Source organism: Epinephelus fuscoguttatus, linkage group LG2 (genome assembly GCF_011397635.1).
Source record: "Epinephelus fuscoguttatus linkage group LG2, E.fuscoguttatus.final_Chr_v1".
Classification (NCBI taxonomy): Eukaryota; Metazoa; Chordata; class Actinopteri; order Perciformes; family Serranidae; genus Epinephelus; species Epinephelus fuscoguttatus.
In genome coordinates, this window is record NC_064753.1 from 26,118,908 (window position 1) to 26,133,958 (window position 15,051).

The 15,051-nt window shown below is 37.7% G+C and overlaps 2 protein-coding genes across 4 annotated transcripts; one reads left to right on the forward strand and one right to left on the reverse strand.

Annotated features, from left to right (window-relative positions):
* The first annotated feature begins 121 nt into the window (after positions 1-121).
* On the forward strand, positions 122-8,261 carry tex9 (testis expressed 9). 3 transcript variants are annotated; one of them, XM_049600371.1, is made up of 12 exons: positions 1,954-2,045; positions 3,131-3,264; positions 3,726-3,789; positions 3,910-3,986; positions 4,592-4,637; positions 4,788-4,867; positions 4,999-5,165; positions 6,066-6,157; positions 6,321-6,494; positions 6,595-6,729; positions 7,788-7,922; positions 8,022-8,252. In XM_049600371.1, exons 1-12 carry the CDS (start codon positions 1,989-1,991, stop codon positions 8,097-8,099), a joined length of 1,239 nt encoding a protein of 412 aa, XP_049456328.1. In that variant the 5' UTR covers positions 1,954-1,988; the 3' UTR covers positions 8,100-8,252. The 3 variants fall into 3 exon arrangements, with proteins under 3 accessions (XP_049456318.1, XP_049456328.1, XP_049456309.1); XM_049600361.1 differs by lacking the exon at positions 1,954-2,045 and adding an exon at positions 122-246 and having other exon boundaries at positions 7,788-8,261; XM_049600352.1 differs by having other exon boundaries at positions 7,788-8,261.
* A 62-nt stretch (positions 8,262-8,323) lies between these two features.
* On the reverse strand, positions 8,324-13,986 carry mns1 (meiosis-specific nuclear structural 1). The gene is made up of 10 exons (XM_049600340.1): positions 13,834-13,986; positions 13,475-13,684; positions 11,983-12,110; positions 10,886-10,988; positions 10,331-10,560; positions 9,674-9,890; positions 9,468-9,575; positions 8,911-9,168; positions 8,537-8,662; positions 8,324-8,455 (listed from the first exon to the last, which is right to left on the reverse strand). The coding sequence occupies exons 1-10, from the start codon at positions 13,834-13,836 to the stop codon at positions 8,345-8,347; spliced, it is 1,494 nt and encodes a 497-aa protein (XP_049456297.1). The 5' UTR covers positions 13,837-13,986; the 3' UTR covers positions 8,324-8,344.
* Between the last annotated feature and the right edge of the window lie 1,065 nt (positions 13,987-15,051).

The following is a 15,051-nucleotide window of genomic DNA, read 5'->3' on the forward strand; positions in this document are numbered from 1 at the left end:
CGCGCCCTGTTGTTGTTGTTGTCGTTGCCACCCAGTCCTCCTCCGACATCGCTCGCTCCAAGTCCCCACACTTGGTGAATTAAAGACGCCGTGCAGCAAAACTACGCGTCGCTGTCCAACGCGACCTGGTGCATCGATATAAATACAGGCGGGGTGTAAACAGTACACGGACAGCTGCAAAACAACTAGCTGGTCCCTCCGGTGTGCTGTGCCTCTCACGTTATGGGTTTTCTCTGCATGTGCATGGTGAGTAGTAGCTGTTGGGCAGACGCATGCGCACTGAGACCCCCAGAATTAAAAACAACATGTAAGCTGAAGACGTTACTGAGCACGTTACTATGAATGTCCATCAATGTAAATTTGGATACTATTAATTTATTTACGGTGTTAACTTTGACCCAGCAATAAAATAAACATAGATTATTATCATGATTATTATTATGTGCATTTTTAATGATTACCTGTTGGCTGTATGACCATCAGCACAATGTAGGTTTGACAATTTGAGGGTGGTTTGGTAAGATATAACTTCATTTGGGAGTATGCAACACTTACCATAAAACTTCAATTAGTAGCCTAGGCTATTAATTGCTTAAATCAATGAAATCAGCAGGCCTATATTTGGGACAGGCCTTTAATTCCTTTCACACAAAACTTTTGCTCAGCAAAGATGGGAAATACAATGCAAAGTTTATTTAAACTATTATGTATATTACTTGTTTAAAAATTAGGCTTCAGATAATATATTAATCATGAATCATTCATTTGATCTAGCTCCGACAGACAGCACATCAGAGATGTGAAATGGTACTTGATGATTACAGCACCCGGCATACCAACACAACACTTTATCGTGTTAAAACAATACTCCCAACTTGGATTATTTTTTTAAGAAAAACCCTTTTGATTCTTTTGATCTGAGGACACTTACGGACTTAAGGAATATGAGTAGGCTAACTTAAAGGGTCATCCAGCAATGAAAACTTAATTTTAAGATAGCCAAAAACCCAGTTTTATACATCTGAAGAACTTCTATAAAGAAAAAAAGGAACTGCTTGGCAACCAGGTCAGGCATTTAATCGAGGCAGGCCTTTATTTGTCAAAATGTGTAGCCACATCTTTTACGTTTTGGGCCCCTGCCCTTCAGTTGTCTGAGGGGCAGGGGCCCGAAACGTAACACATGAATAAATTGTTCAAGGAGCAGCTTCTGGTGTGCGGACTTTATCTTTTATTCCATACTTACCTTTTGGTCCAGCACCCAGCATTAAGTTTTTTGGGATGTGCGTGCTACTTTTACCTGTTATTAGCCACATCTTTTAACCATGCAGGAATGCACAGCTTCTTTTATCATAGTTTATATCTGGATATCTTTCAGAAAAGTGATCAAATGTAATAAGGTACATTACTTTGATTTAGTAATAAAAATAATGTAATTTCTAATCTATGACTTATATCATTTCAAAAGTAACCTTCCCCACACAGATTTCTGTATGATTATTTCTACATAAAATCCTAATATAATATTTAAAAATAACCCTGATGTTGTCCACAGCTCGGATTAGAGAATTACATTTTTTAACTTTAAAATGAAGGTGTGAAGTTTGAAAGACGTGTGTGTTTTATCAGTCGGGGGAGGGCTAATGGAAGATACTTTTGAATTAACTAAATTAAAAGTCGAACTGCTGGAGTACCGTTTTGATTAGCTTATTGGGCAAAAGTCAACATTTAATTAGCCTACACAAATATGTTTTTATGCTGAACTTTATTGTTAACTTTTGTAACTATGTAATAGTATTTTGCTTTAAAAACCTTAAGAAAATAGATTCCCATTTTTGTTTCAGCTGTTAGCACAACCTGCTGAAATACAACTCTTTTGTGTAGGCTGTTGAAATTTCATTTTTAAATGTCCATAATGAGCTACCGTACAGCGCGCTCACTGAACCTGTAGTTGCTATGCAACCAGGACTGCATCGAATCCCTCTGTTACAATGGCCGAAAGAAGTTGTGATAAAAAGCCTCCTCCGTCTCGGTCCGTCGTCTCTCAGGTTTGTAGCGTAGTTTTTTTTTCACGTTTACCCGTCAAAGGTTTAACAAAATAGTTTGTGGGCCAACAATAAAGGGTTAAAGCTTATAATTAGTTTACAACAGGTGAAGTCAACAAACACAAGCTAACGTTAACTACTTCCTGTAACCGTATGGTGGACATGACGCTTAATATACGGCTCATTAGTGTTGTCTCTTTCGAAATAAATGGACACTAATGCTGCCAGAGGATGACAAAATAGCCCACGCAGCGTTATGAATATTTATATTATAAGGTATAACAGTGCTAAAGTGTGTGGGTGGTTGAAGAATACGCGGAACGCCAAACTAATCCCATGCAGTTGTGATTTTGTCCACAAACATCTGTCACAATTTGCTTTCATTCAGTTTTCACAATGCTAAAAACAAACTGCCTTGCTTATTTTACCTTTAAATTTAAAACGCTTTGCCTATTATATAGAAAGTGCAAAACCATAATCATATCCTCTAATCTGACAGGTGATACTATATAGTATTTTTATTCAGTTCATCAATAGACACCATCAGTCACCAGATCACTTCAGCTGGAGTGTACTAACATGTCACAATGTGGTATTCTTCTATTGAAGGATCCTCTATAAAAGGGTTTATAAGCCTTTCAGTCAATCAGAAAGATCTGTTCAAACCCCTACTCAGTGTTTGACTGCTTACCTGAAAAGTGTGTACTGCCTGACTGATTCTGGGTCTTAAAGGCCAGTAAGAATTACATTATTAGAGTAAAAATAATCAGATTATGATATAATTTTTTGTATCATAAACAGACATCCCTTAAATTTGATTTATAAAGAATTGTGACCAATACTCGTCCTGAGCAGGACATTTCATGGTTGTAAAAGAAACTTGTCAGGGCTCCCTGTGGACAAACTACATGCCATTTCTGTGCTGCAGTTTCTTGTTACTTATCAGCCATGTTTGCCAATTCATCAGTCAGGTTTAGATAAAAAACAAGGTAAAATGTAAATTGATTTATATTATAATCCAATCTCATGACGTAAAATTTTACTTCTGTGAGATAATTTTACTAAGTCTGCTGCTTTGTCTTGTCTAGCCCAAGAAACGTCCGTCCTCCAGCAGTAACACTGAGAAGTCCAAGAGGGCTGAGGTGAGACCTCAGGCCAAATCTGCCTCTGCTCCAACAAAGAAGCACACAGATGATCTTTTATTCAAGGAAGAACAATACAAGTAAGACTACCCATTACAATATCTGCTGGCTTTGTTTTGATTCAGTTTGAATGAACTATGTAAAACGTCTTCAGGTGGACCCTTCTGATTTATTTTAATGTAGAAGGTTAGTTCATTTTTGGGGCAATTCCTCTTCACTCTGGTTGGACTCTTTAAGATTCCTTTAGCTTCACTTCATTCCTTCATCAAACCTGAAGAGAAATCCCCCTTGTGTTAAAGTACATTAATAACCATGACTGACTTTACCTTAGCTTTTTAATAAAAGCCTGTCATCACCTAAGTAGCCTACCACAAGTACGAGAGTCATTATGCTAAAATGAACACAAAAAAATTTCTCTCCATCACAGACGCCACAAGGCAACAAGCTGTGTTTATATTATTGTATTGCATTTCTTACAGTCCTGTAAAACTGTATAAAATTAGCCATATGTTGTCATCATCCTCCATTTTATTTCCTTCAGACTCTTAAATGCAGAGCTGGAAGCCAAAACTGCAGATATTGTAAGACAGGCAGAACAACTTATGGTAAGTTATCAATATGTTCACATCAATTATTTGTGCTCCTTTTCTGTTTTGTATTGTTGAGTAAAGACTTGCTGTAAAATTAAAATGTGAATCTGGCTCTTGGTGTTTATCGAATCTTAGAGAGAACAGAGTGAAGTTCTGTCAAAACCCTTTTCCACCCTCCTGCTCATGGACATCGATGATGAAGACGAATCAAGGTAATAAATATTTGAGGCTCATGCCACAAGAGTCACCATTGACATTTTTGTTGCTCATTTTCTCTAAAAGTCTACATTTATTTCAGTGTACCACTCCAGCCTCCACACAGACCATTCAAATATTCAAGTTAATTAAAGCCGCAGTGTAAGAGAAACAACTTAAAGCTGGGGTAGGCCGACATTATAGAAAAGCAAAAAAACAGCAGAATTTGAAAATAAAACTTCCTGGAATAACAACTTTTCTGCAGGATTCTCCGCCATTGAATCAGACTGTCACCATCTGAGGGGACGTGAACATGTATCTGTAGTTGTAGAACAGCCAATAGGAACTCCCTCCCTCTGAAATGACCTGGTATTGTCCAAAGTCTTCCGTCATGGCCCAGATTTTCTAAAGCCTGAAAACAGAGCTAAGAGAGAAGTCTGGTGCTCAGACCATTTGTACATTAGTATGGTCAAAATGTATTATGGGATTTTGGCCCTATGACACCAACATTAAACAGCCTACCCCAGCTTTGATCAGCAAAATCATCAGTTTCTTTATTTATGTAAGTGTGTGTACGTATCTTACTACCTGTCTCTGTTTATATCTATCTATTCACCTACAGGATAATGAAGCATCAACAGGCTGCCGTGCAGGAGCCTGGTGTGAAGGTATGAGTTCAGATTATATAGTAAGGTGTCTGTATTTCAGAAACCTGCAGACGCTTTCCTCAAAAGACATGAGTTTACAGTCTACAAGTTTATTAACGCTGTAGGCATACACGACATTACACTGCTTCTGTTCGCCATCTGTTTTCTTAGGCGGTGACCAAAAAAAGAGCCACATCAACATCACACATGTGTCCTGAAAAACAAGGGAAAGGGCCTCACCATAAAACAGCGTGAGTTTGATTGTAAATAACTTTAAATAACATTTTTTATCACAGTATGTCATACATCTTGTTAAACACATTATACTTGAACATTTTTCATAAGGCCATGAAATGTTTTCACATTGTTTGCTTTATTTCAGAACCCCAAGTGTGTCTCAGGTGGATGATTTAGCAGCTGTAGAAGACTCAGCTGATTGTTTTCTGGCAAAGACGATACGTAGCATGGAGGAGAAGATGAACAACAACACTGTGATTCATGAAAATGGTTTGGATGATGGGGCTGATGCTGGAGAAAATCTAGGATCAGGTATTTATGTCACTTTGTGAAATGTAAACCACAGTTTTATTTATATATAGTGATGAATTATGTATGCAAATATTTATTTAAAAATGTTTTTTAAATTTGTATGAGAATTACCAAAAAACTCCACATAAGAAGTTTTATTCCTCTGTCTTAGTCTGTGTTACCTCTTTTTGTAAATACTTATATGTGAGCTGTAATTTTATTTTACAACAATAAATGACACATTCACATTATTTCTTACATTTATAACAAAGATTACCTGTGTTTTGGGGTCCATGAAGGATCTGAGAGTTACTGAGAAATTTCCTACCATGAGAAAATCTTGCCACTTAAAGAAACAGTGTGCAAGATTTAGGGGGATTTAATGGCATCTAGCTGTGAGGACTGCAACCACCTGAAACTTCAGGATTCCTCTAGTGTTTATTGTTCAGGAGTCAGGACCCAAATTATCTGCAGAGGTCTCTTCCTTTCCAAAACACATGAACCAGGTAATACAATCTGTAAAAAATTCTGAATAAAGCAGTTTCATGCTACAAATCAATGTTTCTCTGAAGCTTTTTGACATGTCGCAGGTTGGCCACTAGCCCAGCACCTGTGAATATGTGCTCATCGTTTGTCTCTGATTAAGATCATTAAGGTTCTGGGCTATTGTAGAGACTGACGAGGACCCGCTCCCTATGTAGATATACTTATTATATTAAATTTCTGCCAAAATATCCCTCTCAATCCTACACACTGGACCTTTAGGAATCTTAAATAAATATAAAAATGGAGCTTTACCATTGAATAGTAGCCTGAAGTTTGTCAGAGCCTGTGATACTTTTCATACATTTTTTATGTATTTTTGGGGGGAGGGAGTGAAAGCCATTTTTATGGGCTGATTGAGTTCTGTTTTGTTTTAAGGTGTTTCAGATGCTCAGATACGAGTTCTGAAGGCAAAACTGCGGATCATGCAAGAGGAACTGGATCAGCTGTCATGTGAATATTATAAGAAGGTATAACATTTTTTTGATAGTGATTCAACAAGAGCTGTTATTGCTCCTACTAATCAGCAGAGGGGGGCAGAGCATCACCAGAGCAACAGCTCTGAACCATTGGATGATGGAAACTCAAATACTGACATTGTTTGTAGATAACATAGAGTTTCTGCTGTTGCAGGATGATGAAAACGCTAAACTTAGTGCAAAAATTAAAGAGCTGGAGGAGGATCGAGCCAGACTGCAGAAAACAACAAACATCCAGCAGACGCAGATCGAGAAGCACAGAGCTTTGGCAGAGGAGTCCGACAAAAAATGTGATGGTCTTCAGCTGCAAGTGTCTGCTTTACACAAGGTCTGTAAGAGACTGACATTATATCAATGGACTCTTAATAACCTGTAAAATATGACACTGCCTTCCAATACTCATGTTTTATCACGTCCTGGTTCTGCAGGAAATAGAAAATATGAACAGATCCCACAAACAAGCAGCGGCTGTCCACAGCACTGTTGAGGTGCGTCTGAACAGAGCCTTGGAGGAGGTGGAGAGGTTAAAGACTCAACTCAACAAGATGAAACAGATGAACAAGGTAGGCTAATTACAGTGCTGATAAAAACATAATCTGATTATTCAAATGTTTAGGTTTTCAGATTTTTCATGCACAGGCAAATAGTGTTAAACTGAACTATTTGTTCTAAATTAATGGTTATTTACAGATGGTCATATTCATCTTAATGTGTGTTTTGTTTTAGAAACACTTTTGGTTTGATAAATGATTTGTTATTTCATCATAACCATAACATGCTGTAGAAATGTGTGTTAAACAGGAAATCTGTAAATTAACTGAGCCTAACCAGCAAACTGTTTATTTTTTGGTTAAGATTTCATTCTTTGGTGCTTGACTTCACTTAGAGATGGGACCAGAATTTTCCTTTCAACATGGTTTTATATTTTGCGTTTGACATTAACAATTTTTAATGTACTATTTAATGAGCAGACTTTTATTTCAGGAATAACTCTGCCATTTATATAGAATCCTGTGTGCTTTTAAAATAGTATGGAATGATACAGAGAGAAATAAAAACATCAGTCAAACATGGAATGATTGAAACATTAAAACTAAAAAAAGAGCCTATTTATAACAATCACAAATAATTGAATCTTTATTTCAATATATTAAAAAATGTATTCCATTTGTAGAGGGCATATCACCAAAATGTCCTGTTACAGGGTTTATTTCATATATTTGTTGAATGTTTTAGTATTGTTGTAGTTTTAAAAAGTGAAGTAAGGTCAAAAAGATAATGCATCATTTCAGTAGATTAAAGATCCCCTACAAATGACACTGAAAACAGGGAGCTCTGTAACTTCACACAGTGAAAAACTGCATAAACAAAGAATTAAACTGAAGCATGCAGAGAAATCAGGAATCGTTCATGAATAGTAGCTGAATATTAAGTTGCACAGTGGACAACATGGAATACGATATTTAAAGATGGACAGAGTTCATTTAACCCTTTAGAGCTTCATAAAGCAGCAGCTATAACTGAATTTCAACATGTTTTAATAGTTGTAACCTCAGGTTTTGCACATGTTTGAATCTGCTTAACTTCTACTAACTTCAGTCTTTCAAACTATTTTAAATAGGACAAGATAAGTGAGGAACATCAGAGTAAAGAAAATCTACTTGCTGAAAACAAAATGCTAAAGAAGCAGAAAGCAGAACTCATCGTGGGTTTTAAGAAGCAGCTCAAGCTGATTGACATTCTCAAAAGACAAAAGGTACGTGTCTCTATCTCATTCACCCTGTTAATACACACCCTGCTCATAATCCAATCAAAATTTTCACGGACTATCTTTTTGTTTTCTTTTTCTGTTCAGATGCATTTTGAAGCTGCCAAGCTGCTGTCATTCACAGAGGATGAGTTCATGAAAGCTCTGGACTGGGGGAAGTCGTAAACACTCAGAGCTTCAGACATATAGAAGAGATTTAAGAAATTTAGATTCAGAGGTTTGTCTGACCTTGTCTGCACAAACCTAATAAAAACATGTCACTAAATCATGTTGTTGTTACTGAATACTAAACAAGTTCTATCATATAAACTGAGAAATTAATTTTTGTGGTCACTGATAAAGTGCTACTCAGTTAACTGTAACCTTAAACTGCCATCTAGTGGCTGAGTATGCAATGACAGGGACAGAGTTCACTCGTCGTCTTCCCAGCCATCGTCAGAGAAGATATCTGCCTGACGTGTTCTAAAGTTTCTTCTGAAGTCTTCATCAAAGTGCTCCAGGTCTTCTTCACGGAGCAAACCCTGAAAATGTTTAACTCATGGTCATACATGAGTGATATGAACATGTGTAATTTTATTTATGATTCATACACTGCATCATACCTTTGGTAGGTATCCAAGGAGTTTAGTTGCGTGACGTTTAAGAAGTCGCTGCCTCTCTTCTTCAATGATCTGTCTGCGCAGTGCCTCCCTCTCTTGCTCAAGTGCTCTTTCTTTAGCCTCATGTTCCTTTAAGGGAGAGATCAATTGCAGTGTCACAGCAGGTCATTTAAAACTGACATTAGAGTCAAAGATGATACGCTGCAGCTTAATACATCTTAAGACTTTGCAAGTGCTCAATATCAAATATCATTGAGGTTGCTGCTAACTGTTCCTTCCAGGGTGTAATGCTAGCAGCATAACCTCTGACAACAAAACTATCAAGAATCAGACCTTATTCTTGGTTTGATCATGCACACAGAGAGCTTGGTGCGTACCATGTAGGCCTCACGCTGCTGTCTTCTGTCTTCTATCAGTTTCTCCACTTCGCGTTTGTGCTCGAGTTGTTTCATGCGTCGTTTCTGAGCGTTCATCTGCTCCAGCCGATCGTCCTCTGCAAACTTAGCCATCATCATTTTCTTGAAGGCCTCCTCCTCCTCTTTCTCCGCCTGCCTCCGCATCTCTTTGAAAGCCATCTGCTCCTGGCAGGTCTGCTGCATCATCAGCCTCTGTCTGATTTTCTTCTCCATCTCTTCCTGTTGGAGGAAAGTTTTAAAAAACATTAAGATAATTCACAGGCGCACACAGGAGTCTGCATGTCTCTCATCTCATAGCGGCCATTTTTCCTTGTTTAAAGATACTTTATAAGCCAAACAATTAAAAAAAAAAAGGCTGACACATTAATCATTAATCAATAATCAACTAGTTGTAATCATTGCATGCATCCCTAGTATCCAATATATTGGTCATAAATTTGTCTCAACTGTCAACTTCATTACAGTACGAACTGTTGAGCATGGATGCTTATAAAGTGAGACAGTAATGTGATACTTACAATGTCTCTCTGCCTGTTAGCCTCCTCTTGTTCTTCTAAATAAAGTTCCTCACGGACTCGCTCCATCTCTTCACGCTGCTGCCTCTCCTCTTCAATCTTCTCAGACAGCTAGAGGAGGAAATAAAGGAGTTATGTTTGGTGCCAAACACAGGTGTCACTGATGAATGAATAAAAGTGTCAACATTAAATAAAAAATATGTCTCAACCATTTTATGAAGCTGCTCCTTTGCTTCTTCTCTCTCTTTGATCTTAGCTATTCTGCTCTCTTCCATCTGCTGCTGTTGGCTTGCAAGTTCCATGATGCGTCTGTTCTCAGCCTCCATTTTCTCTTGCTCCATGCGTCTCCATTCGGCCTGCTGTCTCTTGAATTCCTCAATGTGCTGCTGAGTGGCTCTGACCTTCTCCAGTTTCAGCTGTCTCTCCCTTCAAGAATTTTTTTTTAAAAAAAATCCATCATTCTACGGAAAACTTGACATTTTCTCTGGAAGAAGACAGATGCTAGTGGACACTTAATTTGGAAGGTATACTCATACTGAACCAATGAATAGAAAATATGTATGGTATTTATCTGCATGGATAGTTACTCACTATATTGTTTATCATTTCTGCCAATATATCCCCCTAAATCCTACACACTGGACCTTTAAGTTTTTAAGTTTTAATTGAATGCAATGGTCCTTGTGCGCTGGATATTATATGATTTGACTTAACATGTCTACTTTCTTGGATTCAACAGACCAGTATAAGCAAGTCCAAATTAAATCCATGGAATTCAAGTTTTTTCTCACACGAATATCTTATATCTTACTGTTGCATTGTGCACTCATGATACAGACTGTAAGACTTGGCAATTAAGTACTTACATCTGATCCTCCTCATAAATCTTCCTGACAATCTCATCAACCATGAGCTTCTCTTTGAGGAACTCCTCATACGCCTCTTGTCTCTTGCGCTCCCTCTCCATGAGCTGCTGCTCCAGCTCTCTCTGATACTGCGCCAGCTCCTCTTGGCGCTTCTGCTCCAGCTTCTGCTTCTCAGCGGCTGCTCGCTCATGTTCACTCTTCATCCTGCGAGCAAAGTCTGTCTCCTCACGCTAATGTCAGAGAGAAGACATATACAGTGTAAAAAATATTCTGTATTTCAAATTTCCACTTGAAATCAAAGTTTCATAAAGTTAAAAGCTGCTTATCAGGAGGAATATGACCATTTTTCACTCCTGAATTATTTTTCCAAGAACTTTGATAATGAGCCTTGGTGCATAAAATAGTCTTTAACAACATTTTCTGAATTTAATATCACTGGATCACTGCCCAGTGGCTATTACACAAAGAAAAGCATCTGGACTTATTAAAAGGAAGATATTTTGAAAAATAAAATCCACCTTTTGCAACCAGCACTTCAATGAGGTTGGTGCTCACCATTGTCCCAAGCCTTGTAGCCTCCTGCTCAGCAATCTGTGCAGCTCGTTCCTTATTCAGATATGCAGACTTCAGCTTTGACTCCAGCTCTCGAAGCTCCATGCTGAAGAGTATTTGAAAATCAACAGTATGAAGAGACCAAAGTAGAGAAAAGCACACAAAAGCAAAATGTTGCATTTGTATGTTGACCCAGATACAGGGCTGTTTCAGGACACTCTGGGGGGCCCAGGCAAGAGGCACCTTGGAGAGACACTGGACTTCTCAGTTGCCGGCAAGCCCTTATCTTGCGCCATATTTGACAGGAATACGGTGTCTGTGACCCCTATTCAACCCACAACCGGCAGGATTCGCCTTTAGTTTCTGCTGCTGGTTGAAATCCGTACTCGCACAGCGTGCTCCTGAATGATTTGTTTTGCTTGCACAAAACTAGTTTTAGTTGCAAATGCGAGTAAAACGCTCGCACCATAGAGCTCCGTGGAAAACAAATCACTGTAGCATATATAAACACATCTAACCTACAAGTAAAAAGAAATAAATAATAACTTTGACTGCTTAAAGATACTCAATAGCTCAGATAATACCTGAAATGTCACTGGATACAAACCACCGCAGCAGCATATTGAGTGCCAGGTGGCCAGCGTGCGCCGTTATTGGATGGTGCATGGACACGCAATTGGACTTTGAACTTATCCCACAGTAGTGGTACCGTGAGGTACCGTAGTACTACAGTACTCCAACAATGCTAGCGCAGGTGGCAACCAATCATGCGGGACATGGTCTCAATTTCTGTGACGCGTGAAAAGAGACAGAAATGCTGTGCAGTCCCGCACGATGCGGGACGTCTGGTCACCCTACTTCCACTCCCACTCACAAGCAGTAGCTAGTAGGGGGCCCCATTAGGGGGGATCCCAACGTGTTGTCGTTGTTGCAGTGTCTATAGGGGTTCCATCATATTGTTAGTAATATGGACCAATGTCTGCTGTCTCTGGGGGTCCCCTTCCAGCTTGGGGCCCTAGGCAATTGCCTAGTTTGCCTGTCCGGTTGACGGCCCTGCCCAGATATACAGTAAGTCAAGGTAATGACTTAAATGTTCATACCTGTTCTCTTTAATGTACTGCCTCATTTTCTCTTCTCTCTGTGTCTCATAGTTGATGCGGGCCAGCTCCTTAGCAATTCTCTCCTCTTGTTCAAGTTGCTTCTCTCTATTTGTTCTCTCCTCCTCTGCCTGCAAGTCAGATTTTATTATGATTATCTACATCTGAGTTAGGATAAATGACAGTTAATATCTTGATGATGATAAAGCAACGTGTTTGGATTTCAGGTAAAAACCTGTTTTAATAATGGCAGTTACCAATAAAACTTAAATCAACCAGCTACTGGTAAATCTAGACTATTGCTCACAATCCCTCCCTGTTACCCACAAAATAAGCCTCCTGAAAAAACATTAATTTACATCTCCCCCTTATTTCACATTTCATTTTGTGGTTTATTTATTTTTTCCAGCGAAAAACAAAGAAGGGCCATTTCAGTCTGATTATCAGAATTCAAAAGTTCTAGTATATGTGAAAGAAACATTCAATATCACCAGTAAACGATTAATCTCTGTAGTACATTAAATCAAAGTGTGGCTTCTAAGTAGCCTGGGTCAAACGCTGAATGTAAAAAGTAATGAGTAATATGTTGCACTGCATCCACTTTTCATAATGTCTGTTGTGATCTGTAGCCTCTGTTGTATGGTTAAATGTTGTTTTGTATTTTTGTATGTATGTGAATTTAGGTGAAACAGTCCTGGGATGTAAGACAAACATTTAGAATTTCTATTCTGGCTATAAAGTCAAATAAAATCAAATCAAATCAAAATTAAGGACGCACAATATTGGATTTTTTTGCAGATATCCGATATGTAACAACTAATTTGGTTGATAACCCATACCGATATAGACACTTTCCCCCCCCACTTAATTTTATGCATAAATACTCTTCCTGTGATGGTTCTGATAGTATACTGGCCGATACCGATGACACGGCGATATTATCGTGCATCCCTAATCAAAACACATTCGCACTAATAAAAAGTTCAGTAAAAAGTAATATCCTAGGATCGAACCTTAAATATAAGTGCACATAAGTCTTTTTAACAATTAAATTTAATTTTCTCTTAAATAATATTTGTATGACCCCTTTAATTTGGTCATCACACCAAAGTAGAACATTCAAAGAAAACCTGACACCATTTCAATCACTATCCTATTTCTCTGCACAACAATTATTTGGTCATATTGTACAAAATTGTGTGTGTGTTTCTAAACATAAATATCTGTATACATTTTTCTTTAATAATACTATTGGGTGTTTTTTTTTAAATATACATTTGTTAACTCATGTTATTGTACTTATTTTGTATCATAATCTAATTTATTTTTGTCTTATTCATACAATTTCTATGTGTGTAGCATGAAGTGAGCCACAACTAAACTTCACTCTTCAGCTCTGTATAATCACAACAAGGCCAATCCTTGGACCATAAAGTTCATGTTCATTTAACCCTGGCAACTTGTCAAACATTAAATGCACAACATAATCCCATACCTTCAGCATAGCGCTCTCCATTTGCCTCTCCCTGATCTCCTCCTGCACCTGCCTCAGGTATCTCTTCCTCTCAAAGCTCTCCTCGTCCTGCAGACAGGCCTGCAGCTGCCTGTCTCTGGATACACGCTGAGCCTCCTGCTGCCTGTGCTGCTCCTGCTTCTGCCGCTGAAACATTAACCTCTGCTGCTGGTTGGACGCCCAGTTACGACTCTGAAAAAGTTGTTAAATAAGACACATAAGAAAACACTGAAAAACACTAACAGGTGCTGTGTCAGCAGTGTGGTAACTTAGCAGTTTGTAGCACTCAAGCTAATGTTAACTCTAACCTCGGTTTGGCAATGAGGATTTACCATATTTACCATGTTTGTGGCGTTTTTTGTCGATTCCCGCCTCTTAACTTATATCCTCTTGTTTCTTTGATTCGTAAACGCGTTTGAATTATTTAACCTTAAACGAGTTTCGGTGTGTTAGCGTCATGAGAGATCAATGAGCCGTTGGTAAACTAAAGTGTCGCTGGGTCTCCTCGGTTGTTTGGCTCATCGTTGTCCTGGAAACGCCGCGTCTCCCTACGCTCAACCAATAAAAAGGAGCGTTGATACTGACGTCAGGTCCGGGAAAATCAAAACGAGTTTGTCTATCTATCTATCTGCCCGTTTTTGTGGCTGTTTGTAAATTAAAAATACAAGTAAAAATAAATAATAAGAGCGTTTCAACTCAAGTTTTCCGTAGGACTAACCACAGCACCTAAATTGTTTAACTGCCTTTTCCTCTTTTTTCCCCCTTTTTTAGTTTATATATTTTGTTTTCTTTTCTTCTATTTTTTTAAATTATTATTTTTTAATTATTATTATTTTTTTGTAAATATTTGTCTTTATAAACAGATGCTCAAATTACAGTGCAGAAGTTCCAAAACTGTCAGCTTCCCATTGGAGCATTTGAAAATATTATTTTAAAAAGAAAGTAAAATAAAAAGGACAAAGATACTTATCCAATAACATGAGAGGCAAAAACAACTACAAAAACAAACAAATACACTCACACAAAAAATAATTAAATATAAGGATAATATTGAGCTAAACCTCAGGACATTTTGATGTACAAACATAGATTAATAAATTGACAAATAGATCAGAAATGTTAGTTTTCTTTTTAAACGTGTTGTTAGTTATATATTTTACCATTATTATTTAAAAAATAATTTTATATGTATGTTTCATTGTTGATTATTTAAACTTTAATGAGGCTTACTTGTATAGCAGTGCGCTATGAAACTGACTTATGAAAGATACCTTTTAGTTTCTCCTTTCCTTGTTTAGTTGCAAGTGTAGTTAATGTTGAACTGGTCTTTCGTACAGTGGCTTATGTTTTATAGTCTATGGTAATGGTATCATAAAATTTGAAATAATGAAATCCAGAAATTCTAAAAAGAAAAATCTCTGTTATATAACACATAATTTCCCTGCTCTGCTGAACTACAATGCATTTGTTCACGTGCATGGTAAAAAGGCTTACAATACAGGTCACACATGTCTTACGTATAAATAAAAATAACATCCAAACATCTGCACTCTCTGGAA

Coding starts and splice junctions, on each gene's coding strand:
- tex9 (XM_049600352.1), top strand. CDS start 1,989: ATGGCCGAAAGAAGTTGTGATAAAAAGCCTCCTCCGTCTCGGTCCGTC. Junction 3,265..3,725: donor TTCAAGGAAGAACAATACAA/GTAAGACTACCC, acceptor TATTTCCTTCAG/ACTCTTAAATGCAGAGCTGG. Junction 6,495..6,594: donor AAGTGTCTGCTTTACACAAG/GTCTGTAAGAGA, acceptor CTGGTTCTGCAG/GAAATAGAAAATATGAACAG.
- mns1 (XM_049600340.1), bottom strand. Junction 10,989..11,982: donor CAGTACATTAAAGAGAACAG/GTATGAACATTT, acceptor AATACTCTTCAG/CATGGAGCTTCGAGAGCTGG. Junction 9,169..9,467: donor CTAACAGGCAGAGAGACATT/GTAAGTATCACA, acceptor TTCCTCCAACAG/GAAGAGATGGAGAAGAAAAT.